The 27,352-nt window shown below is 37.7% G+C and overlaps 1 protein-coding gene across 2 annotated transcripts in view; it reads left to right on the top strand.

Annotated features, from left to right (window-relative positions):
• Pde4b (phosphodiesterase 4B) overlaps positions 1-27,352 on the top strand; it is a 539,654-nt gene that overhangs the window by 91,791 nt on the left and 420,511 nt on the right. For both annotated transcript variants that reach the window (XM_058581564.1, XM_058581563.1), the window contains exons 2-3: positions 1,773-1,885; positions 9,773-10,011. In XM_058581564.1, coding sequence (XP_058437547.1) covers positions 1,844-1,885; positions 9,773-10,011 — 281 coding nt within the window. In that variant the 5' untranslated portion in view covers positions 1,773-1,843. The remainder of the gene's footprint in view (positions 1-1,772; positions 1,886-9,772; positions 10,012-27,352) is intronic.

Here is a 27,352-nt window from a genome sequence, read left to right on the forward strand (position 1 = left end):
CGCACGTGCGAGGCAAGCGCTCTACTGCTGAGCCACAACCCCAGCCCCATTCTACTCATTATTTAATAACAAAAAGAAAACCTCCTTCAACCTTTATGTAATTTCCATTCTTATCATTAATAGTTTTTTCTATGCCTACATTTTCATAGAGGTGTAGTCATTGTTTATGTATAGTTCTAGATCCTGCATGTAGAACTAAAATTCAATCTTATTTGTTTTATTTTTTTAGCTTAGCAGCATAACTCCTGCCCCTGGTTTTAGGTAAGCCCTTAAGAGGCCCTGGAGATTGAATAAAACTCAATGATAAAATATCTGCTACTTGTCTACTTCTGTGAGGTTTTAAGCAACCTTAGAGGAAAAGCTTTAAAATTCTGCCTGCTACTATTTGGTCAGCTTTAAAAGAGCACAGCATTTGTGATCGTCCCTTGATGTATGTAGAGGAGATTGTTTTCCTTGACGTACGGGATCAAACACCTGAAGAGACTGTGGTGCTCTCTCCCTCGCACACTCACAAAGGCAATGACACCCCCCACCCCCCACTCTTTTGTCAGTTTCATTGCCAATTCCTGCATAATATAGTCAAATTATGTGTTAGAAATTCAACCCTGGTTTCCTGGGTGATGGTACAGTATGACTACTTAGTATTCCTAGTCACACAGCTATGATTCCATCATGCTCCTAATCTATATATATCTTCATGTTAGGGAAGCGGACTTTTCCAACCAGGCCCATATGAAGAATTTGAACATACCGAGTAATAAATATATAGGAGTTCCTGAGCTCAGCAACAATACAGGACATTTTTGATACCAAGATCTTGTGAAATCAAACCACCATATGGACAAACACTTCCTGGACTTGATAATTTTTATAGTACATCTATTTCCAGTTAAATTTTGCAAACTCAGAATTCTTTGTGTTCTGTTGTCATCTGTTATATGACTAGACTTTAAATTTGGCCTGTTTAGCCTGAGTCTTCAGAAACCCAAGGCTAGTTTTTCTTCTGGAGCTGGCAGAATCAGGATGAAATGTTAAATTTGGGTAGTGTTATTGAGGTTCTCTGTTTGTTCCAGTGATCTACACAAAACAAATGTCAGAAACTGCAAGATCTCTACTTCAAAAGTGCCTGATTGGTGATTTAAACCAGGAAATCCAGGCTCTTTGTAAAGACTGGTTGCTAAGATTGTCTGTGATGAATACTTTCTGTGTACTTACACACGTGAGAAGTTTAAACTGGTAGTCACACTTGAGATTGTTATTTTTCTCTCATGTGCATTTGTATTGCTGAACTTTTTTTTCTTTCCTTTTTTCTTTAGACAGTGTCAAGGAGTCCTATTCTTTAAATTCTAAATCTGACATATTTTATCTGTGTTATCTCAGCCAAATAATCTTTCTGACCCTCTCTTGTCTCATTTCAAAAAAAAATGAAAATAATCTTGCAGATGTCTTGTGAATCAAATGAGATGCTTTATGAGAAGGTACTTTGTAAACTACAAAACTTCACACAAATGCATAGTATTTCCATATTGGTCATGATTATCGATCATTTGGGAGCCTAATACTTATCTACTCTTCCCTTTTCACAAATGGCTTGGATTTTATTAGTTTGTGAATCTTTCTCAGCATGTCATACTTAATTGGCTTGATAAATTGTGATATTTCTTACTCATGCACATCATACACATTCAAGTTTCAGTTTAGAGAATGTGTCACCTATTTTTGTTCAACTAAGGATACAGAGCTGTACTTTTTTGTGTGTTTTTCTCCTATAGGTCATAACAGTTATCAGCCAAGCTGCACCAAACAGCAGACATCCTAAGAGGGAATATTTCCCAGCTCTATAATGAAGAAAAGCAGGAGTGTGATGACGGTGACGGCGGATGATGTAAGTAGCAAAGGGTGTAGCTGCTGCACGCCTCCCACACTTGGTCTGTTCAGTGAAGAAATCACTCTATAATTCCATTCAAAGGCAGACAAGAGTGTTCAACACCACCATTCTGTGACTAGAGGTTTCGATGAAGTGGGCATTGCCAGCAACTGGACCCAGCATTCTAAGAGGTGGACAGCAGGAACCATTCCTTCTCTGCAGTTTGCAGATGGGCTGTTTCAGTTTTGGGTTTTCACTGCACAGCCACCAATCGCTGATCTATGTTCACATCCTAACCCCTGGTTAATTCCTCTTTCCAGCTTCTTATGTTATCCATTTTTTGAAGACTTTCTTCCATACTAGTAACCATGGACCGCTAACCCTTAAAAGTCACTCCCTGTGGTAGGGTCTTTGGCTCCTAAGAAGTTTGTGATACACACATCTTTTAGGCTTTTGCTGCAAATGTCCTCAGACCAGCAGCTTTAGCCTCACCTGGGTGTTCACTGGAAATGCAGACTCTCAGGCCCTACCTCAGATCTACCAACCAATGGGTGTTATTAACAAGATCCCAGTGTAAGTGGGCATGTACATCATGTTTGAGAAGCTCTAATCTGAGTCACTTGAAGATGCCCATAAACTCGCCATCCTATTGGTTTTGGATTTGAGTCAGTTGAGGTTAATTATTTCCTTGCTTTCAATAGACCAGTCAGTCCATCATTAGTGTATCTTTAATCATCTATTTTTTACCTAGTTATTTTTTGAGATAAAAATTAAATGCCAATTAATCAGATGTGCACAAGAAAAGAAAGTAGGGAAGGAAGGAAACGCATTGATTTTTCTTTGCTTTCTTTCATAGCTCATCTTATTGCTAAGCTCCTGTGTCACAGATGGGGGTAGGGACTGGGAGGGACTTGAACTTGCCAATTAATGGTCTTTCGGTCTTTCGGTTCTTGTTCTTTCTTTTTAATTATGGGGCATGTGGTCAAATGGAAAGCAAACATTCAATTAGGCTCTAGCAGAAGGGGAATAGTATTGTCCTCATCTTGTGTTGTCCCTTTCTATTAACCCCAGCTGTTGTCCACGTGTGAGATGGCTCATTCACCCAGCTCTTTGGTTTGCAATCTCTGCCTTGGTCAAGCATTGCTTGGGGGTGGGGGTGGTGGTGGTATATATAGCAAGGCATGATTGTCCTCCATGTGAGCCCTGCACCTTTCTCAGTTCACTGAAAGTCTCACTTCCTGGGCCCTTCACCTAATCTCTCTGTAGAACTCTGTTCATTTAAGAGACAGCTCAACTAACTGTCCAACCCTTATCTTTGGGTGCTCACTCCCTGGACTCTGTGTTTCTTTCACCTTATGATGTAGCCAATACTTGGCAGGCATGTTGGGACTGATTCTCAGTTTCCCTCTGTGACCCTGGGGGCTTAGGGGAACTTCAAGGACTCTCAGGTACAGGGGGAGACACAGGCATGCTATTTAGGGTAATGCCTCCCCAAAACATGCCTTTGCCATTTCTCCTCCTTTGTGTTGTGAGACCTAGTTAACCAATTCTGTTGTCACCCGTGATAATATTTCCTTTATTCTTTTCTTCTTTCCTGGCTCCTGGACCAAAAGGGAATTTCCCTTCTTATATTCTAATTTTTCAGTACTGATGGGAAAAAAAAACCCTGCATTATGATTATCTATTCTCTGCTTAGGGTATCTACAGGGAAACATTTAGAATTCAGAAATTGTTTTTCTTCTTGAAAAATGAGAAAGAGAAAAAAACCTTGGGATTATCCCTTACTTATTACTATGTATTTATGGTGTGCACAAAGACTCTGTTTTTTAGAATATTAAAATTGAGAAATGTTCATAAAAGATGGACAAACCATGTTTTCCTTTCTCATTGTAAATGTATAGAAATAATGCTGACCTTCCCTGAGAGTTTGGTTGCCACAATCAAAAGAGGAGGAAGATGGCTTGCCAGAATATGCAAAAACAAAACAAAGCAAAACAAACAACAAATTGGGTGTGGTGGCCCATGTCTGTAATCCCAGTGATTCAGGAGGCTGAGGCAGAAGGATCACAAGTCCAAAGCCAGCCTCAGCACATTATTGAGGCCCTAAGCAATTTATGAAACCCTAACTCAAAATAAAAAATAAACAGGGCTGGGGATATAACTCAGTGGCTTAGCACTCCCAGATTCAATCCCTGATTACAGCCCCCCCCCAAAAAAAAAAAAGAAAAAGCAGAAAAAGAAAACCACAGTTAATAATTAACTTCACCATAACCAGAACAAATAAATATCACATAGATGTATCCTGTCCAATATGGTAACTATAGCCACTTATGTCTATTAAACACTGATTTGAATGGAAATGTGTTATATGCATAAAATATTTTGGATTTTTAAATATATATATAAATATTAAAGATGCACAATATTTCATTAATAGTTCGTAATATTGATTGCATGTTGGAATGATAGTATTTTAAACATATTAGACTAATATATTATGAAAACGAATTCACCTATTTCTTTTTACTTTTTAATGTGGTTATTAGAAAAATTTAAATGATACATTAGGACAGTACCAACCTAGAACTTTTCACTGTGCAGCTCATCCTTATTGAATGTCCTACAAAACAACATCGATTTAGCAGAATATATTTCATATGTCACACCCTTTAAATAGTTTTTTACCCTTAATCAAGGATATCTTATTATGCTTTCATTATTTGAACTCGGAAAAATTTTATTCAGTGATTTAAACATAAACCTAATATTATTTAGCATCTATTGTGTGTCAAATATGGTTCTAAGTTCTAGAGATTCACTAAGCATTAGCATAAAGTTCCTGTCTCCATGATCCATAGGGAAAAACAAAAATAAATTAGCAGCTTATGAAATAATCCTGTCTATGAAAAGGGCTATATAGAAAATGAAGTTGGTCACGGGTACAAAGAATGATTTGATAGTGAGACTACAGTCTTTATGAAAGGACAGTGTGAGGAGACAGCATGTGGGCAGGATGACTCACAATCAGAGAGAAGTGAGCCCTCTGATGCTCTGGGGAAGGGAACAGTGTGGCAAAGCCCTTTCTGCATTCAGGACACTGTGATTGGGTCTGCAGGAATACAGAGGAGAACCTTCAGGCTCTATATTCTTGTAGTATATAAATAATAGGAGACTCAGTATGAGGAGTGTCACAGGAACAGCACACATTCAAAGCTTTGCATTTGTGAACTAAGTTCTAGAAGTAAGAGGTAAATTAAGTGCAGTCCAGGTACTTTTAAACACAAGAATTCATCGTGATAAAAGGCATAATAATATTGCTTAGAGGATAGGAAGCTGAAGATTTGGAGAGGAGTTGAAAAGTGGAAAATGAGTAAGACTAGGAGAGACGAACCAGGAGATAGGCATATAAGTGAGAGAAAGGGAGAGAAGTGTGTGTGTGTGTGTGTGTGTGTGTTTGTGTGTACACATAATGTGCCATAAATATGTATGTGTTTATATATATATATATATATATATATATATATATATATATATACACACACACACACAACACATATACATATGTAGTACTATAGATATTTGTATATACATATATTACACATGTAATATATGTGTGTGTGTGTGTGTGTGTGTGTATGTGTAGTATTATAACCAAAGACAAATATCCACATCCACAACTCAGTCATAGTTTTGCTTTTCTAATCATTGATGTTAGGAGATTGTTTCAAAAGAAGGAAATGTAATCAGTAAGAGCGATAAAAATTACCTTCAGACAAACTTCCTTATAATTAACGAAGACACCAGATTTTTCAAAGACAAAATTACTTTTATTATTGTCTCATGGAGCATTACAGCATTTATCCTCAGTAGGAAGCCTGAATGTCCCTTTAATGTGTCCCAAAATTTCTGTCTCTAATTTCATAAGGTTTGAGAAATTTGGCTCATGGTTCCAATGGAAAGTGCACCAAAGTATGTTACAAGTCCTTGGGAAAATTTCTTATCCAGTTTTCTAACAATGAATTTATTTATTTATTTTTATTGATTTTTTTTTAGTTATACATGATAGTAGAATCCATTTTGATAAAATTATACACAGATTATATCTTATTGTAATTAGGACTCCATTCTTATGGACATACTTGATGGTAGGATTCACTTAGGTGTTTTTCATATATCTACATAGGAAAATCATGTCAGATTCATTCCCCTTTCTTTCCTATTCCTATCCCCTTCCCTTCCCTTCATTTCTCTTTGTCTAATCTACTACACTTCTTTTCTCTCTCTACCCCTTTTATTGTGGCTCAGCTTCCACATATCAACAAAAACATTTGACCTTTGGTTTTTTGGGATTGGCTTATTTCACTTAGCATGATAGTCTCCAGATACATCCATTTATTAACATAAAGTCATTCTTCTTTATGGCTGAGTAATATTCCAATATATATATGTATGTATGTGTGTGTATATATATCACAATTTCTTTATCCATTCATCTGTTGAAAGGCACCTAGATTAGCTCCACAACTTAGCTATTGTGAATGTGCTGCTATAAACATCAATGTGGTTGTGTCACTGTAGCTTGCTGATTTTAAATCCTTTAGATATATGTAAAGGAATGGGATGACCAAGTTAAATGGTTGCTTCATTCCTAGTTTTCTGAGGCATCTTCATCCTGCTTTCCAAATTCTAACCTGAATTTAACTGGAAGAATTAAAAAAAAATAAGAACACTAAAAAAATGATTGAAATTGACAAAGTAAAAGAAAAATCAAAGCATTTAGGGGCTTGACTCTCTGGATATTTTAAGTGTTGACTGGATTTTGATATGAGGATGAGACAGAGGTAAAACCCCCGTGGTATCCCCTGCCTTCCTTCCTGCATACTTACCCTAATTAGGTGCAGGATTTCACATGAGTTTTTTCTTTGCAGTAACTATTTGGAATTGCATTGATAAGAATACTGATTTTTAAACAGACAATTATTTAGAAACATGTATAATTCCAAACTAGGCTGTTTCTTTAGGGATTATCCAGACATAAAGTAAATTTTTGAAAGTATGATGCATTTTAAAAGTTGTGATTTCCAGAGATGACATTCCAGTTCATGCTTCTTTCCCCAGAATGTTTGATCTGATGAGAGGCATAGCATAAGTCAGAATCATGATGCTTAAATTAGGAAAATAAGACCAAGACCACAAATTCAGCAATTGAGAAATGACTGAATTAGAGTTTTTCTTTGAGGTTGTTAATAATTTGAGGAGAATACTATATAAATTATGAGTATGAATTATAGGGTTTAAGATAATTATAAATGGCTCTGCATGGATTAATGAGTGTTTTTAAAACAATGTTAATGATTTCATATTTCAATTAGTTTCTGAAAAACTCTTCCTTTATGTTCTTCTTTTGTGGCAATGTATTTGCACATTAATTGGGGTTTTCCAAAACAAATCCTTTTAACTCAAAAGAATAACTTCAAATCTGTAAATTCAAGCTCATTGGCAAGTTAGTGTGGAAAATATTTTGTGGTATATGTGACTCCGTTACTTTTCAAATAAAAAGTATTAAATAAGGACATTTAGTTCATTTACTGCAATTAAACCTGACTGGTATTGTTTGGTTTTTGTGAAGGGAAAAAAATACCCAGCAAGTAAACCAGGCCGTGGTTTAGCTAAGTTATATCATTATTTCTGTTTTTTGGGATATTTCTTGAAGAAATATTTCTTGAAGAAGAGGTAAGCAGTATAGTTGAGTCTGCTTTCCGGACAGCTAACACTTTTTTTTCAATCTGCATATTTGGAACTATGTTGATACTTAAAGTTATGATTACTGGCCTTTAATTTGTTTTTAAATCTCTTCAGGAATATTTTGTATATTTTATCCCCTGAACTAGTTTATCTTTTTTTTTTTTTTTTTTTTGGTACCACCAATTGAGTCCAGGAGTTCTTAACTGCTGAGCCACATCCCCAGCCCATTTTTATTTTTAATTTTTTTTTTATTTTGAGACAGGATCTCATTAAGTTGCTTAGGACTTTGCTAAGTTGCTGAGGCTGGCCTTGAACTTATGATCCTCCTGCCTTGGCCTCTAGAGTTGCTATAATTACAGGCTTGTGCCACTGCACCCTAAGAATGAAACTTGTTGTCACAGTGGTACACACCTGTGATCCCAGAAACTCCAGAGGCTGGGGTAGGAGGAAAGCAAGTTCAAGGCCAGCCTGGGCAAATTTAGTGAGACCCTGTCTCCAAATGAAAAACAGAAAAGGCTGGGGATGTGGCTTGGTGGCAGATCACCCCTTGGTTTCAACCCCAGTATTGCCAATACCATGAAAAAAAAAAAAAAGAAACTTATATGCTAACGATCCCCTTCAGCCTCTAATTTTTAACACACACACTGACATGCAGTATATGCTAGACCTATAGTGAATTCATTATAATGACTAGTTACTAACCAGTAAACCTGATGCATTCCTGGATATTTCAAACTCTCAAATTCTGGATTGTTTTTTCTTCTTCTTGTTATCAAATTGTGACTCTACTGAATTTCAGACAAATGACATGTCAAAACTCTAAGTCAAGAAGAAAATATGATAATATCCCGTTTCCAGGCAGGGAGCGTGGGGCTTGTAAAAATTATCAAGCCTCTTCTGGTCCAGATTTCTGCCATGGAAATAGAGTCTTGTATGGATCAGTTAAATGAATGCACGTTGGGTGAGGTGAGATACTAGGTTTCTTCTTGCTAGTTGTGTTCTCAAGTAGCACAGGGTGTGCCTGTAGTAGACATGCATCAGATATTTGTTGAGTGAACTCAGTCCCTCAAACTTGAGTTAACTATTCCTGTATGAACTAGCATTGGGCCAATTGGGTAGAGGACAGGGCAGTAGAGGATTTTGTTGGTTTAATCCTTAGGGGGTCAAGTCTCAGGTCCTTCTGTCCAGTCTGACAGATTGGTAGGAAGTGCTTGTGTTTTTAGGATGATTTTCAGTTAAACAACTTTGACCTGATTCTTCCATTGTTCTCTGTTAAGATGAGTGTGGAGAGTGAAATGATTGCTCTGATATTTCCTCTTGCTCTCAGCTGCCACTGCAGTATTGCAGCATTTTCTGCCAATGAGCTGATATAAATGGTCCAACAGGCAGAGGATCACTTGGGAATCCCACTCCCAACAGCACCAGGAACCATGGTCACCAAGACATATGGGAAGGATGAATAACTCTTATCATGGTTTAACACTGTGCTTTTGTCCTCTTATAAGGATTCGATTTATGTCAGCTTCAGGGCATGCACTTGAGCAAGGCAGTTCAGGACTAGATCTCAGCCTTTATATGATTTGACCAAAACAAAATAAAACAAAACAGAAAATCATCAATCATGAGATTTTTTTTTTAAAAAAATAGGAACAGATATAGTCAGTTGTTCCTAATTTTCAATACCCTACTATCTTAAGATAGAAAATATTTTTACTTTAAAACATTGAAGAAGGAACTCCATATTTTATTAAAGTTGGCTCCCATATGTCAAAATGATAACATGGATTTGCAAAATGTAATTTGAATCTAGCAAATTTCATTTTAGTACATTTAAAAAAACAAAAAAAAGGAAAAATAAAAGGAGAAAGAACAGAAGCAGCACTCTAATCCATGAGCTCTTCAGAGAGAATATTATGTACCTACAAATCTCCAGGAATATGCAACTAATAGGTTTGTTCATAAAGCTGAGACTCAGTTACCCCTCCCCTTTTGTGGTCTCTTTAGCATTTGACATCAATGTTAGATTTCGATTGTGAGACTGTGAATTGAGACTTCATAAGTGACAGCTTGACCATTTAGTTTCTTGTTTCACTCTACCCTGATATACATTTGAATTTTATTCTCTTTTTCTTCTTTTTTCTTTCCTTGTGGTTCCTCCAGAATGTTAAAGATTATTTTGAATGTAGCTTGAGTAAATCCTACAGTTCTTCCAGTAACACACTTGGGATCGACCTCTGGAGAGGCAGAAGGTGTTGCTCAGGAAACTTACAGTTACCACCATTGTCCCAAAGACAGAGTGAACGGGCCAGGACCCCCGAGGGAGATGGCATTTCTAGGCCAACCACGCTACCGTTGATGACACTTCCAAGCATTGCTATAACAACTGTAAGCCAGGAGTGGTGAGTAGCCTTAGGTATTTTGAATACCATCCCAGATGGTGCATGTTAAATGTCAATTCTGAATTTTATTTTCCACTTACTCTAAATACAGTTTCATGTTATTAAAATGTTAGTTATCTGTGGAATAACTAAGACTATTGACATTTTGAGAATTTGTTTCCTTTTGAGTATCAAGATGAGGCATTTTAAACAGAAGTGATATTTTCTACTTCTTAAGACGGGAAGGATCATGTTTTATATGGAACCCGCTGGGGAGAGAATGAGATGCATTCACATTAATGTCAAAGGAAAGAAAAATGCTATGCTCTGAGTTTTTTCAAAAAGTACTGTTCAGTGAGCATCAATACTTTTAGATTTAGAAGAAGAAAATTATATTAGTGTATTTCATGGGATATATATATATATATATATATATATATATATATATATATGAATGATATGTGTATTTCCATTGCTATACTCTATACATATCCCTCACTTCTTTTTAAATATAATTCCACCTAGCTAACTGCAGTTATAACTGCTATAAAATAAAACACTTCTTTGTAAATCAAAAGAGGAATGGAAATCATGCTGTGAGAGATGATCAGACTATTAATAGTCTATATTTGTGAAAGAGGCTATTTTTAACTAGTGTTAAAATGTTAATCAAGAACATAAACTCTTATAACGGTGGTTAAAATGTGACTACTTTTAACTTGACACTTCAAATATGTGCCTCAGCATGTATTTTTTTTAGTAGTTTCTCCTTTATTATTTTCTTTCTCTCTACATAATTTACAAATATTTCCCAAGAATGGCTTGCTTATATAGTATAGCAATTTATCACTAAAACAAAAAAAATAATAATTTCTCAATGATGTATGTAACTTTAAATTATAATGTAGTACTTTCAAAATCACTCTTGGTTTAGATGATTTATTATAAAGGAGAGGGACTAAACATTTAATTATTCACAAATTCATTTCGTAAGTCCTTACAATGTGTGACTTTTATGGTGTATTGTGTACCTTGCTGCATGCTGAGTTCTACAGTGCTCATGTGTGGCCCCATGTGTGCTCTTTGAACACCACAGGACCTCCCTTAGTCCGTGTTTATTTATTATACCAAGAAATAGATCACTGAAACTCCAGACACCACAGATACCAGCGTGAAAGAGTTCATCAGACAATTGGAGAAGCATGCTAAGCCACTGCAGGGAAAGTGGGTTACAACTTTGAGAAGTGCTGCCTTCTATCTTCTGCTTGACTGAATTAATATTAAAACAGTAAGAGCTCAAAACCTAAAGTGGGCATATTGCTCCCATAGAGCTTACTTAGGCAAATAGCTCACACGATGAATCATGATTATGCTGTGCATAATTGTGAATTTGGAGTCTTAAAGACTTCCAGATTTATTTTTCAGCAAGTTGGCACTGGTACAGTTTTACCAATTGTTAAAATATTAAAATATTGCTTCCATACCAGTTGATGAAGATATGCTTGCCTTAGCTCTTTGATTGCTCCTTCAATCAAAGAGACTCTTCCCCCAAAGCCCCTAGAGTTCCCCATAATCCAACAATAACGAGGTGATTACCAACAAGTGGGAGTTTATTTTGGTGAGTGTTGGTGCTATAGCAGCAGTTCTTAGGAATTTTGAATACCATCCCAGATGAAGTATACCTTTTACAGTTTGAGTTGATTTAACTCAAGGGCATTTTAGGATTTGTGGAATTGTCTCTTAGAAATATCAAATCTAGACCTTGACGTTTGGGGCATGCTGGTTTACTTTTCTAAGTGGAATATTTTTATTTGTACAAAGAAGATGACAATGATCACATTTTATGGTATGGAAAAGATTAAATAATCTACTTATTTTAGTAAAAAACATATATTAGGTAACCAGCACAGGTTACTTTCCCTCTTCTTGATTCAGTAATCAATAAAGCCTTTCAAAAATACTGATACCCCGTTCTCAGGTATCAGTAATTTCATGCTGGATGTCAGTAGTTTACGACAAAATGGAGTAGTTAGCCATTGTCCAGAGAGTTTGTATTGTATAGTAAGCTACCACCATGTTTGTAATTCATTTGAAACATGTCTGTTTTCTTTTAATCCACTATATACTTGTGAAAGCATGAAAGTGTCCAGTCATTGGGTCTAAATTCACTTTAAAACTAAAAGCTTTGCTATACCTCCCTTGAAAATGCTTCTATTAGAGTCTTGGTGGTTGGAGACAGCCAGAATGGCTGGCAGGGGAATCTGATTCAAGATCACCTGGTGAGAAGTGAGTAGGGTTCCAGCTATCATTGCTGCCATCAACTTGGTGAATGTTTATGGAGGTGAGGAAGACATCCTAGGGCCAGTGTGAGAAAGAATTACACTAACCTCTCAGAGCCCTGAGAATATGGGACCAGTCCCTACATCTAGACCAGAAGTCAGCAAATGTTTTCTGTAAAGTGCTAAACAGTAAATATATTCAGTTTTGTGAACTTTAAGTTCTGTGATGATGTTTCAACACTGCTCTTGAATTGTGAAAGTAGCTATAGGTAATGTATAAATGAGTAAGTATCTGTGTTCCAATAAAACTTTGATTAAAAAAATGGACTGTGGGCTGAATTTGGCTCATCAGTCAGAATTTTTTTGACCCCTGTTCTAGACTACTAAAGATACTGAGAACATGACTCCCATTTTGGAATTGCTTTGATAGTTACCAAGGGCAGAGACTGACCTTGAGTTCCTAGATGGTGTGCCAAATTAGTCATCAGTATGGGATTTTGTGCACTACGTCAAGCCACCAAAGCCAGCGAAAAGAAATAGATTAAGTACTAATGAAAAATATTCCCTTATTGTACATAAAGTTAATATAAAACATTACCATAAACATAGTGCTTCCTCAGGAGAGCATATTAATGAGGGGAGCTGGCCATCACTGTAGGTGACATGCCTGGAATATAAGGATAGCACTTTAACTGATCACAGAGCAAGAAAGAGTTAGAAATGAGCTGAGTCCCATTTTATGGGGTGATTTCTGTCCTGCTTCCTTGTTTTCTCATCCCTCAGTGACCCCAATGAACCAACCACAGGGGTGATGATACCTACTTTTCAGCTTTGTCGTGATAAATAAACATTTGTGGTGAGTGTAGCACAGTAACTGGTAATCAAGGCCATTTTGTTGTTGTTATCATTGTCATATTACTGTTATATTCAGATGGAATAGCTAGAGTTATGTATTTTCCATTATTGGTGGTTCTTAAGGAACTTAACCACCTGGGTTCTTGAAATCAATTTGGAAATAAGGTGAGAGAGGAAGTTAGATATGAGGACAAATTGTTACCTTTATTGCCAATCAAGTTGACATGGGAATATGTAATTTATATCTGTGGGCAAGTAGTTTCCTAACATTGAACACCACAATTACACTGACTTACTAGTTGGGAACAGAGGGTTCCTGGTCAGAGCAGGCGCCCCTCCACCCTCTACACACACACACACAAAACAAAACAAAACAAAACAAAACAAAACAAAACAAAACCCTATGCCTATAAAACTTACAACATGCAGGATCTATAGAAATCCTGACCATGTGAGAGAGTCAGCTGGGTTGTGTATGGCCACTTTCTCCTTCTGGAAGCATCAACAAAAATTAAAAATTCCTCTCTATGGGGAAGAACTAGGAAAGAAGAATAAAGAGGCTAGAAATATTAGGCTGGTGGCATTCCCAATCCTTGGGAGGGACATCCAAAGCTAGTAGGAATGTTCTTTCTTAACCTTACCCAATTGATTTTGTTCAATCTTTTCACCTTAAGTCTAATGCAACAGCAGGGGTGGGGGGCAGCAATTCTTTTTTTTTTTTTTTTTTTGGTACCAGGGATTGAATTTAGAGGTACTTGACCACTGAGCCACATCCCCAGCCCTATTTTATTTTTTATGTGGAGACAGGGTCTCACTGAGTTGCTTAGGGCCTTCCTAAATTGCTGAGGCTATCTTTGAACTTGTGATCCTCCAGCCTCTGGCTCCCTAGCAGCTGGGATTACAGGTGTGGGCCACCACACCCGGGACAGCAGTTCTATAGGGGGATGTCAGCAATATACCCAGGCAATCTTACAAAATCTTTGTGTAGCTGTTCTCACAAAACTACCCGCAGGAAAATCTGAAATCAAAGTTTCTTGTCCTACTTTGTAAGTTAAAAGTCCAAAGAAATTAAAGCCTCAAATTCATCCTCCCTATCTTCTTAACTCTCTTATTTTGTCAGTGGGCTCATAAGGCTTGGTGTGAAGTGGGGTTTCCTCTCCAGCTGCAGCCTGAGCATCATCAGAGTGAAGGCTCTAGTTCCTTCCGTCACACAGAAGTCATGTTGTGCAATGCCAGGTCTCTGACAGGCTTCACTTTTTAAATGATTTAAGGAATTTATTGATCAGCAAATTTACCAAAGCAACATCCCATAACTGAACATAGGAAATAAGTCAACTCTGAACCTTGAAAGTCTACAGTTAATCTATCACTTTAACCTTTCTCCATGAGGATCTCAGAACACTCAGACTCCTTCTAGTTCTTCCCTGCTTACACTTTTCCTGTATGTTAATTATTTCTATACTCACCCATAGAACATTAGCATTTCTTTCACATTCAGTTTTTATTGGGATTTTTCTCAGATACTTACCGATATCTTTGTTTTAAATTCTTCCTAACGATCATATGAAAAGCACAAGACCTAGAATAGACAACATAATAGGAAGAAAAAGAAGGAAGAGGAGAGGGAGAATAAAGAAGAGGAGACATAGGAGGGGAGGGGAGGAGACTGACAACACAAGTTGGAGGACTCAGGTACCTAATTTCAAGACTTCCCTTAAAAGTATTGTTTTAGTCAGCTTTTTCTCTGCTGTGACCAAAAGACCTGGCAAGAACAATTTATTTTTAATTTATTTGTTTATTTTGCATTACGATTCTTAGTACACCATTTTACAGTAATTTATCATGTCTCTGATTATATGTAAGGTATGTTGACACCAAATTCACATCTTCATACATGTATTTTGTATAATGATGAGGGTCTCCTTTCAATATCCATGCTATTCCCCTTCTCCCTCCCTTTCCCTTGCACCCGTATTCCCTATCTAGAGGTAATCTTCCTCCCTGCTCTCCCTCCCAACCCCATTTTGAGTCACCCCCTTATATTGGAGAAGACATTCGGCATTTGTTTTTTTGGGATTGGCTAACTTCACTTAGCATAATCTTCTCTAATGCCATCCATTTCCCTGCAAATGCCATGATCTTATTATTTTTTATTGCTGAGTAATATTCCATTGAGTATAAATGCCACATTTTTTTATCCATTCATCCATTGAAGGACATCTAGGTTGGCTCCACAGTTTAGCTATTGTGAACTGTGCTGCTATAAACATTGATGTGGCTGTGTCCCTGTAATATGCTGCTTTTAGGTCCTTTGGGTATAGTCCGAGAAGAGGAATAGCTGGGTCAAATGGTGGTTCCATTCCCAGTTTTCCAAAGAATCTCCATACTGCTTTCCAAATTGGCTGCACCAGTTTTCAGTCCCACCAGCAGTGTATGAGTGTACCTTTTCCCCCTGGCATCCTCGCCAGCACTTGTTGCTGTTTATCTTCATAATGGCTGCCACTCTTACTGGAGTGAGATAGTAAGAACAATTTTAGAGGAGGAAAAGTTTATTTGGGGGTTCATGGTTCAGAGGTCCCAGTCCATAGACAAATGGCTCCATTGCTTTGGGCTTGAGGTTAGGCTGAACACCATGGTGGAATAGTGTGGTAGAGAAAAGCAGCTCAGTCTAGGGGACCAAGAAGCAGAGAGAGACTACTCTGCTCAACAAGGATAAAATATAAACCCCAAAGGCACACTCGCAGTGACCCATCTCCTTCAGCCACACTGTACCCACCTATTGTTACCACCCAGTTAATCCGTTCAAGTGGATTAGGGTAAGGCTCTCATAACTCAAACATTTCACCTCTAAACTTTCTTGCATTGTCTCACATATGAGCTTTTGGGGGATACCACCAATCTAAACCAAAACAGATATATTACTCAAGACATCATTGTCTTGGCCAAAGAATGGGCACAGATTAATGGAATGAAATAGACCTTCACTTTACCTACAAAAGTATAGTCAACTGATCTATGACAAAAGACAAAGATAATTCAATAGAGAAAGTAGTGCCTTTTCAATAAATGGTGCTGGAAAAATTGACTATTATTATAAAAAAGTAAAGCTAGACGTAAATCTTATATCTTTCACAAAAATAAACTCAAAAGGGATCATAGACATAAATGTAAGCAAAAATTATAAAACTCGTAAAACACAACATAGGATAAAACATAGGTTACGTTTAGTTTGGCATCAAGCTTTTAGCATCAAGCAGACCTATGAACAAAAAATAAAGGATAAACTGAATTTTATTAAAATTCAGAATCTTGCTCTGTGAAAGACTATGTTGAAAGAATTGTTTTTAAAATCCATGTAATTTGGAGAAAATATTTTCAAAACACGTATTTGATAATGGAGTTATATCCAGGAAATATACAAGAGACTTTAAAAGCATCATAACAATGAATGAGAACATTGGAATGGTGCTGCTGCTTTTGGAGACATTGTGGCAATTTCTTCCAATGCTAATCACGGTGTTACCATATGATCTACCAATAGTGCTCCTAGATATTTACCTAATTGATATGGAAGCAGATCTCTCACCCATGTCCTGCGTGGGCTATGAATTTTGGTTTCCCTTGTGAGAAGTGTACTGTGTGAGAAATATAGCGAAAAATCCACGACACAGAAAGTAATTTTCAAAAAGCGGGGATGGGACGGCTTTCCGACCTTAGGGATCCTGCTTCCACACTGGAAGGAGAGAGAGAGAAGAGCCCACTTTTGCTTTATTTATACAAGGGGGCTTCAGAGGATCTTCATGGAATGTACTTTTGCCAAATAAAGTAGGAGGAGGGCTTTCCAAGCCCAATGGTTAACGCCTGAGTCCTGATCTTCTGAACAGCCTCTCTAGCTGAGCAAAGACTGAAGTCACCATGTGTTTGCATAATCCATTAAGCTGGAGAAACCACAAAAAGACTATCAATGCCAGACCAAAATCTCCTTGGCTCCAAGGCCCACTAGAGGCTTTCTAAATAGCTCAGGGGTGCCTCCCTCAACACACATCTACGCAGAAACCTGCATACAAATGTTTTTAACATCTTTATTTGAAAAATCTACCAAAAATCAAAAACAATCAAGATGTCCTTTGATAGATAAATTGATAAATAAATTGTGATACATTTATACAATGGAATACTATACACCACTCGGAGACAAAGTGACATATTCAAGAAGTGAAAGTGTTCATATTGTATGTAGGGTATGTGAGAAGGTGTTGGTGGAGATATGACTTAAAATGTGGGAAAGATGAGTTTGAAAACATAGTCAGGGGTCTGATTATGAAGAGTCTTGAAATTCTGGCTTTCATAAATAGAAACCACTGAATTTTTTTAAATAAAATGAATATAGATATATATTTTGATAAAGTAATAAGAAGAAAGAGGTTGGAGGTCATAAAGCAAGAGAGGAAAGTTGAAGAGTGGGTAGTAAATGCTGAGAAATTTGAGTACGGAGATAACTAAACTGGAAAGGAAGAAGACTCTATCGAATAGTATTAGAATAGAATGCATGGGAGTTTGGTGCTCAGTTGGGTATAGATTGGGAGATGGGACAGAAGCCAAGAATCATGCAGAGGTTTTTGGCTTAATCAACTAGAGAAATGTAATGCTATGGATGAACAAAACATGGATAAGGGGATAAAGTGTAAGGTGAAAGATGATGGGTTCAGTTTTAAACAGTAATTTTTAAAGTACATTTAACATTGTGCTAAGTGGACGTTGAGAATAGTTAAAAACGTGCGTATTTGTGTATATGTGAGCGTGTGATCATAGTTTGGAGATCATATGTGCAGATGATAATGAAGCAGTGGTGTGTGTGTGTGTGTGGTGTGTGTGTGTGTGTGTGTGTGTGTGTGTGTGTAGTCATGGTTTGGAGATCATAGTTTGCAAATGATAATGAAGCAGTGGAATGAAAGACATTCCAGACCAAATGTGCAGTGATTAGCTAGCTAGCATCAATTTTACCTTGAACTAAGGGCACAGCCTACGGAATAAAAAAAAAGAAAAGAAAGAGCTATAGAGAAGGTAAAAAACAAGCAATCAGGAAGGAGGAATAAGTAGAGCTATAATAGAGATTCTGAAAAAGCAGAAGTTAGGTCACAGAGAAGGTTTAGCACTCCAAGACACAGGCTGCACAGAGCATAAGTGTAATGAAGACTGACAAAAAGCCTTTGGACAAATCAGTTTAGTGGACATTGGTAATCCTACTGCACATAGTCCTAGTTGGGTGACCCAAGTGGGGAGGAATGAATTGGTAATGTTCCAGTTCTGTGTTTTAATGATTTTTTTCCCTTTTACATTGGATATTATAGTGAAAGTAATACTAGGGTATAAAATAAAACTTTGAAAGATGCACGTATTGGAGGTAGTAAAAGATAGCAATAAAATTGCTCTTTTAAGATTTTTGTTGGTAAAAGGAAAGGGAGAATGGAAGCTGACTGGGGGTAAACAAGATGAAGGGGCAGTGTGGAGACTTGCCCACAGATGCTGATTAGGAGGCATTCATAGGGAGAGATGGAAGAGGAAAGCAATGGGTAGTAATTGCTGTAGAATATGGTAGGCAGTGTGTGGGGTAGAGGATTGATTTTAGACAAGATTAAAAACTTCTTCTTTGGGGGCTGGGATTGTGGCTCAGCAATAGAGCGCTTGCCTAGCACGGGCGCGACCCAGGCTTGATTCTCAGCACCACATAAAAAAAAATAAAAATAAAGGCATTGTGTTGTGTCCATCTACAAAAAAAATTCTCTCTCTATCAATCTCTCTCTCTCTCTTTAAAAAAAAACTTCTTTTTTTGAGATATGTAAATCCAAGTCAAGAAAGGAATGAATATATTGGAAATGACAGGGAGAAAAATAGGGGAACCTCATGTCCAAAGGTAGGGATTAGTGGCTGTCAAATCTTAGGTGCATCAGAATCACTGGAAACACATATTGCAACAACACACATTGCTGGAACCCTGGGATTGATGGACTAGGGGAGGATCTGAGATTTTTGAGTTTCTATCAAATTCCGAGGCATATTTGTAGTATTGGCTTTTGCACCACATTTGGAGAACTATTGGCATACATTTACGTTTTCTTATAAGGTCATTTGCTGAGAATAAAAAAGCACGGGTCCTCTGCTCTCAGCCATAGGCAAGCAAGGCACAGCCCATGGCTGCTGGCTAGGATTTTTGTCTATGCCATTTTTTCCTAGGCCAAGTCCTAGGAAAATTGACCCCTGGAAGGATTGAACTTCCTTCCAGGTGCTCCTGTTACTGGTGTTGAGAATCACGTTGAGTCCTATTCCCCTAGTACTGAAGACTGAATACCTGGGAAACACTGAGGCAAGAGCAAAAAATTTTGTTTAAAGGATAGAACACACATACACACACACACACACATAGAGGAACAGAAGGTCCCCTCCGCAGAGGAGGGGATCCAAGTTGATGTCTGAGGGAGTGGAGGTGTCCTGACCCTTTTATAAATTTCATATTTGCTTTGTTCTCATGCCCCCTCCTCCCCTTATCTAGCCAAAAGGTGGGAAAGGAACCTTCCAGACTGTGGCCCAGGGGGCATTCATTAACAGCTCCTTGTTGGGAGGAACAATTTCCCTGGAGGCAGGTAACCTTGGCAACCAGTAGAGGAGGGAAAGTGCTCTGGAAGTATTAGCATTTTATTTCCTCTTGAATCAGCCCCATCTTCCTTACCCAGTTATTCATTACCTACACTGACTGTCCTTTTGTCCCCTGGCCTCACTAGGTCACAGTAATGTTTGGGAAATGCAACATAATGATATCAGGGAAATGTTGGCAGCCTTGTTTTCAGATGGATAGGAAGAGGCACAGAAATAAATAAGGCAAGGACTCTTATTTCCGAGTTTTCCTTAAGGTGCATTTTTCATATGGAACAGTTCTGGTTTCTTCTTTGTTGTTCCCTCAAAGAAGATATAAATATATGTTTGTCTCCTACCTCCATTTTCCTAAGGGCTCTGCTTTGCTTCTTTAAGTGTTTTAGTTGTGAACATGCTTTGGGCATCTATTAATTTAGGTGTGATGTCCTTAATGTCCACAGTCCTGCCTTTCACCTCCATCAGGGAGAGCAGGGTCTGTTTGCCCAGGGCTTCCTACAAGGCTGGAAAGCATTTTCCTATATTCTCCTTATCTTGGAGGGGAAAGGGTTGGTTCATAGAGGTGGCAGCTCTGGGTCTCGAATTTATTGCTCACAAGTTGACCAACTGATGAGGTTTACAAAGCAAATATTTTATACTGCTAGGCTGCCTCTCAATTACAGATCCTAAAATCCCATTTTAAACATCAAAATATTCAGATGCTGTGAGCAAATGCCAGAGATTCAGTAAAAGCTGGTGTGAGGATAGGACATTGATGACATGCACATCTGTTCAGCTCTCTCCAGGCTTCACCTCCTACTGAAATCCTTCGGCTTCAGAAACAGCATTTAAGGTGTGTGCATGAAGCACAGCAATTGACAAGTCAACCTCTCTGGGCTGCCCACCTCAGGTGTGTGAGATAATGGACAAAGGATATTTAAAACCTCACATCATCCCCTCTATACAACTCCTACTGCTCTTCATTTCCCCTTTCCACTATATCTGGGAAAGATAAGAAAAGTTAAGCACTCCATTGGTGCTGGTGGGGAATTTCAAACCATCCAAATTCCTGTCCTATCTAGGAATCCTCATCCCTTCTCCAAACCCTTAACCATAATAAAACACTAAGCCATCACCACCCCTATCTCCTCTTGTTTCACTTTAGACAAAACCTGAGCCCTCTTGTTAGGGAAGCATGAGAAATGTAAACTTCTTTTCATTTCTGTTCCTGCTATGTGCCTTTCATCCTGACATTCATAAATTTCTGGGCAGGGGGCTGCTCAGCATCCAGCAGAGGATGCTGGGTAGCCAGATACAACAGGTCTCTTAGTTTTAGATAGACTAATGAGGCTTTAGTCCTACAAATGTATGGCCATTTCAGATTGTTTTTTTTTTTTAAAAATAGTATACTTGGCTCAGGGCTCAGAACTTAAAGGTGAACAAAACTTGGCTTCTGCTCTTGGTTTTAGTGTTATAGTCTAATAAAAGAGGCAGGCATGTAAGTTAACACAATATAAAGAAATATCTTGTGTAGCATTTATAGGGTACTATAAGAACAGAAGAGGGAGTTGAAAAGTAATTATGTAAAGTCATAAAAGTATGAAAGAGTGTTGCATATTGAGAAAACAATATTTAGTTATATTTGGCTGGAGGGCAGGGTGACTATGTAAGATCCAATTAGAAAGGGCATTGAAGGCTGGGCTGGTACATTGGATTTTCTTTCTTTCTTTTTTTTAAATCCTGAGGGCACTGGTGAGCTTTTGAAGGGCTTTACAGAATGGAATGCATTTTGACTCATTGTATACAAATGGAGCATACTTTTCATTTCCCTGGGTTTTACATGATTTAGAGTTACACCATTCATGCAATCATACATGTACCTAGGGTAATTATGTCCATCTCATTCCATCATCTTTCCTACCCCCATGCGCCTTCTCCTCTCCTCACTCCCCTCTGCCCAATCCAGAGTTCTTCCATTCTGGAAGAATGTTTTTATATAACTCACTTTGATGGCAGTATAGACAATAGATTGGAGGAATGGAGGAAAAAGGGCACTTTGAAACAATACTTTTTATTCCAAGCAAGCACTGATGATGGCTGAGTCAGGGCGAGGCAGGGAGATTGGCCAGAGTGGGACAAATGTACCCAATGCTGCTTTAGGTGCTAGAATGCAGTGCTGAAAGAGGCCAGTGAAGTTATGTGTTTATGAAATTTATATTCTCACCAGGTGTAGGGGAGAAGCCGCCCTATTCCTTTCTTCTCTCAACAGGAAACTCCAGAGTTGAGGCTGAGCACTTGGCTACTCAGGAAATGGACTACTTTTCAACCTTTCTTGCAGCTTCCTCTCAGTCTTCAGTGAAGCTGCTAGATGAGTCTGTCTAGATCATGCCCTGGAAATAAAGAGGCATTGTTTTCCCTTTTTCAACTGGTCAGGGCAGGTATGCAGTGGTGGGATTTCTTGCACCATGTAGCCAAGGCAAGACTGCAGGCCTGATGGAGCAGCAAGATGGAAGGGCCCTAAGTGAGTGAGGACCTCATGGAGGAGACTCACCACAGCAGACTGGATTTTAATGTGAAATAAATAAAATTCTATCTTTTTTTGTGTGGGGTTTCTCTGTCACAGAATCTGAACCTACCTCACAGGTAATAGGGGAGATATATAATTATAGTAGAGATTTATGTGAAGGGTATGCATAAGCCATGAACCCCACAAATGCAATCACCTAAGAGAACAAGTTATTTAAATCCATATACTTATGTAAATGTAAGCAGAATCTGTTAAGCTTAGCATATTATCATTCAGAATAAGTGCTAGCTGGAATTTGCATGCAAGGAAGAGGCTTATAGTCTGCACATGCTGGCCGGTGAGAATTCCTCAGCCAGAAGGATCAGGTAGTGTGCAAGCTCCTTACATATAGGTGTGCCAACCAGTGCAATGAGAGAGACTGAAGCTGGTGATCCAACCTATGTCACATTGTTTAATGTACTTACTAACCCTAAGTTAAGTAAGTTGGTTAATAAATTGGTAAATATAGGAGTCTATTCATTGAGGTGAAAGCTGATTACAGTAATAACTACTGGATCTTCCAGGAAGAAAGGCAAGCCCCACAGACATGATTTATCCCAGTGAGGCCTGTAGTGAACTTTGACCTACAGAACTGTAAACTAACAAGCTTGTGTTTTCTTAGCCACTAGTTTGTCATGATTTATTTCAGGAAGAATAGAAAAATGAATAAAATCCCTCTTGCAAACAGAAAAAGGTATTTGTAGCTATAGATTGGTTTACAGCATTTATCATTTACATACCCACGTTGGAGGAAAGTTTTCAATAAAGAACTAAAAATGGTGGCAAATTATAACAGAAAACTCCAGATAATAGTGTTATGCTCGAATTCAGAACCCCCAAAGACCACCAGAGACCCAAGATCGATGTAAGCAGCAAAGAGGTGTTTCTTGCAAGCTAGCTGGGTCCTCAGTGCACACACACAGCAACTGGTGACGCTGAGAGGCCCCGAGCCCAGAGTTTGCAGCAGTTTTATACACTCTTTGGAGAAGGCAGGGACTTCACATACATCATAGCCTCTTTTAGCAAATCATCACACATTGCGGGAAAATCAAATAACAACTCTAAGACATGATTAGCACATTCACTGATGGGAACGAGTTGGGTAGGGGTGATTGGTCAGTACAAAGGGGGTATTCATTTGAACTGATTGGTTTGAGCCAAGAGGGGTGTACGTGCTGAACTACATGGTTTCCCAACTTGTTATCAACCACCATAAACTACTGGGAGGGTCATCTGGCATCCCAGGTATTTCCCTGTCTCATGCTGATTGGTGGCTGCTAGGGGGCTGCTATGGATCCCCACCTAGCCTGACTGAGTCAGGGACACCTGGCGCAGCAGATCTCTCCTGTTATTTGTAGATAAATACCTTAGCAGGGTGGGAATGTGCCTAGGAGTGCTCTGTGGGTCTTTCCAAGGACAAAGTCCATGTCCCTTCCTTGGACAGGCTTTGCTCTGAGGTAGAGGCTGGTTTTTCAACAGTTTGGTAACAGTGATTAGAAATGAACTTTACAACATATAAAATTTAAACTAAATGGAAAACTATGGACTATTAGAGAATATATTAGAGTAATAAATAAGAATTATTAAATGGACATGAGGAAAGAAAAACTCATAAATATCTGTAATTTACAGATATTTATTAAACACAATAACTGTTTCAGCACAGCATGGGATTTGGTGATTTCAATAAAAGCCTTCCAAATTCTTTTCTGAATAGTTTGGGGGATGAGAATTTGGAGAGGAAGATATAAAAGTTTGATCACATTTGGGGCCATAGGGACAGAGCACATCATGGTAAAAGACATAGTCAATGTCTTCTTATGTAATAAAGTTGGTTTGAATATGAGCACTGGAAAAGGTGAAGCAACTGTTAATAGAATGCTGAACTAGAGTAGTCTTTCCACACTACAGTTGGAAAAATGAATATGCATTTAATCAAATTAGAAAAAAAAGTACAGGGCGGATGCCACAAAGTAAGAATTTCTCCTTTAGTTTCATAAGGTTAATAACTATAAAAATTATGAAAGAATAAAATACAGGTGTTTTATGATTAAATTTTAATGGGTTAAATACTCTCATCAAAACAGAGGCTTTCAGATTGGACCATATGCACTCTAATCATCTATTAATCATTGTGCTGTTTTTAAGGAATAGTTAAATTGAGAACTAAATAGACTTTGAAATACATATATGAGGAATTCTAATAAAACATAAGTTCTTCTTTAAGAACACAGCAATTGGGCTGGGGATGGCTCAAGTGGTAGCGCGCTCACCTGGCATGCATGGGGCACTGGGTTCGATCCTCAGCACCACATAAAAATAAAATAAAGATGTTGTGTCCACTGAAAACTGAAAAATAAATATTTAAAAAATTCTCTCTCTCTCTCTCTCTCTCTCTTAAAAAAAAAAAAAGAACACAGCAATTAAAGATTTAAAAAAAAATCTCTAGACCTGAAGTGAAATAGGAAAATAGAACAGTGGTTGAAGGACCCTAGCAGTAGAAACAAGTAGAGACTCAAGAGACCCACAGCCAGGGGCTTGGACTGTCATGTCAGCCTAGTTCCAGCAGGCAGGAGTGGGACTAAAATGCTTGGAGGCAGAGCCAGTCTTCCTTTCTAAGATGCACATGTCTGGAAAATGGTAAAAGTACTTACTAACTGCAGTGTTAGACTTTAATAAGTCAAGAAACCTTTGCAACTTCAGCAAGAATTGTACACTTTGGATAATTATTCCACAGAACTGACTCATGGAAGCCTTATTCTCCCTTGGTCACATAATCATGCCAGGCTCTTTAAGTGGTTAAAATAGTTGTAAGCCATCAATAACAAACAGGTCTGAGTGCCATGGGTAGAGTGTTAGAGTTTAAAATAGCAGATGATTCATCATTAGCCTACTCATGGTTGTCTTGGCCAAGAATTAGCACCTGACTTTCAAGTGTCCTGGAGATAAGCAAAGAAGTCTTTAGGTCCAGATGTAATATAACTAGATTACACAGTCTTTGTGCCTGGCTTTTGATCAAGACTGTGTCTGCATGATCAATAGTATTCTACAACATGTATAGTCAGAAAAATGAGAAATTATATCCCTTCTATGTAAAATATCAAAGTGCAAAGTGCATTCTAATGTCATGTATAACTAATGAAAACAAATTAAAAAATTAATAAAAAAGACTTCTTAACTAGAAATTGCTCATTATCAATTATTTCTCCTGAATCTTTTGTCCTGTTTATGGAACAGTAAAAACCAGAAGCAAAAGTATAAATAACAAAATACTAATAAATGATATTTTGCAATGGGGTATAAATATGGTTTAAAGAAATATTTTAGTTTTGCAAATATCCAACAAGGGCTTGTTTGTATCATAAACATGCCCTTATACCTCCTTTTATCAACAAAATGCAAATTTTGTGTAGAATGTCAATATATTGGTTCAATTTAATGATTAATTAATTGCTAACTTAATCTAGTCCCTCCTCTGGCCAATGAGATTACAATGGAAGAGTAGCTTATAAGGGTTTTCATTTAATTTCCCAAATATATTTGATCATTGCTATCAGTATTTTGATAGGTTTCCTTTTTTTAAAACATCTGTCAAATTATTCTTGCGAATTACATCAGTATTACACTAAATAATAGTTATATTATGAATTAAATTATGAAAGATTATTGCACTAAATAATAGTTATATTATGAATTACATTATGAAAGATTATTGCAAAGTCAGAAGTAACTTCCCAACAACAGCAGTCCTTATCTAACCAATGTCATATAAATCAGAGGTCAAACCTAAATAAATTCTGCATTTCTAATCTCTTATGAGTATGGCCATATGCCTTATTTAAATCAAGTTAAATACATACATTTGGATCCAAAAATGCTGACTTCCCCATATGGATAATAGACATTTCCACATATACTTTGAACATTTGCATTGGAGTAGGCATTTAAAGAATGTCTAGTAGACTGTCATATTTTTCAAATGTTAAAATCATTGTTTCAAGAGTCTCCCTTCTTAGTTATATTGATGTTGTGCCTTTCATTCATTCCTCTAATATTTATTATCACATAATTTCCAAGATTGATAATACAGAAGGAACATATTTATATGAAAAAATTACAACCCTGGAGGAGAGTCAAGCAACTGGAAATATTTGTGTAGCTCAGGAGCAAGATTACATCTTGCTCTACATCTAGAGATGCTGATGTATAAGTCTTAGTAGATAAACTGATAGTTGAAATTTTTATAGACAAGGAAGATGAAATCTCATAAAGTTTCGAGAGTGAGTACAGAACATTTGAAAAGGCGGTGGGGGTGGGGGTGAAGAGCAAGAGAAGACAATGAAGCACTAGTGAGCAGCCCTAACAGTACAGGAACAAGGAGAGGAAAAACAAAGCCATTAAGTTTTTCATGCAACAGATAAGTAAAATAAGAGCAGGAAGTGTGATTTAGTCTGGCAATTTGAAGACCATTTATGATTTCCTATTTCCGCACTCTAGGCTCCAAGAATCTAGTAGCCATGGTTCCTAAATGAGGACACTTCTACCAGGAAACACAGTAAGAGTTCCACTGATGTCGAATGTAGCCACTCCTATGTCTTAGTTCCTTGGCCTATGTGGACATTGATTTAAAGTTCTTAAAGGACAGTGACCCATCCTATAGGGTGTCATTTCCACACGAGCTCCTCAGTGGTAAATTTCGATACCACTGGTTATCAGTGAAGAGTTCTGCTTCCACAAATGTTGATTTGAACATTAGAGAAGCATGCTGAGGCAAGCATATAAAGCAGGTTTTTTTCTTGTTTTTTTTTTTTTTTTAAATAGTAACACAGACTTCTCCCAGGAGGGAAAAGAGGGCCATAGCTGGTATCCTAGTATCCCAAGAAGTGAGAGCATCCTGCCTCCCTTTCATACATTTTAAACTTTGTTCTCCTGCTCTCTTCCTCCTTATCTCTCTCTTCCTGTGTACATGACTAGGCCCAGGAGATGCCAGTAGATGGAATGGCCAAAAGATAAGAAGCAGATGGGCAGGAGGAAG

Source organism: Marmota monax, unplaced genomic scaffold, assembly GCF_021218885.2.
Source record: "Marmota monax isolate L192 unplaced genomic scaffold, Marmota_monax_Labrador192_F-V1.1 WCK01_AAM20220418_F8-fsc00023, whole genome shotgun sequence".
Lineage (NCBI taxonomy): Eukaryota > Metazoa > Chordata > Mammalia > Rodentia > Sciuridae > Marmota > Marmota monax.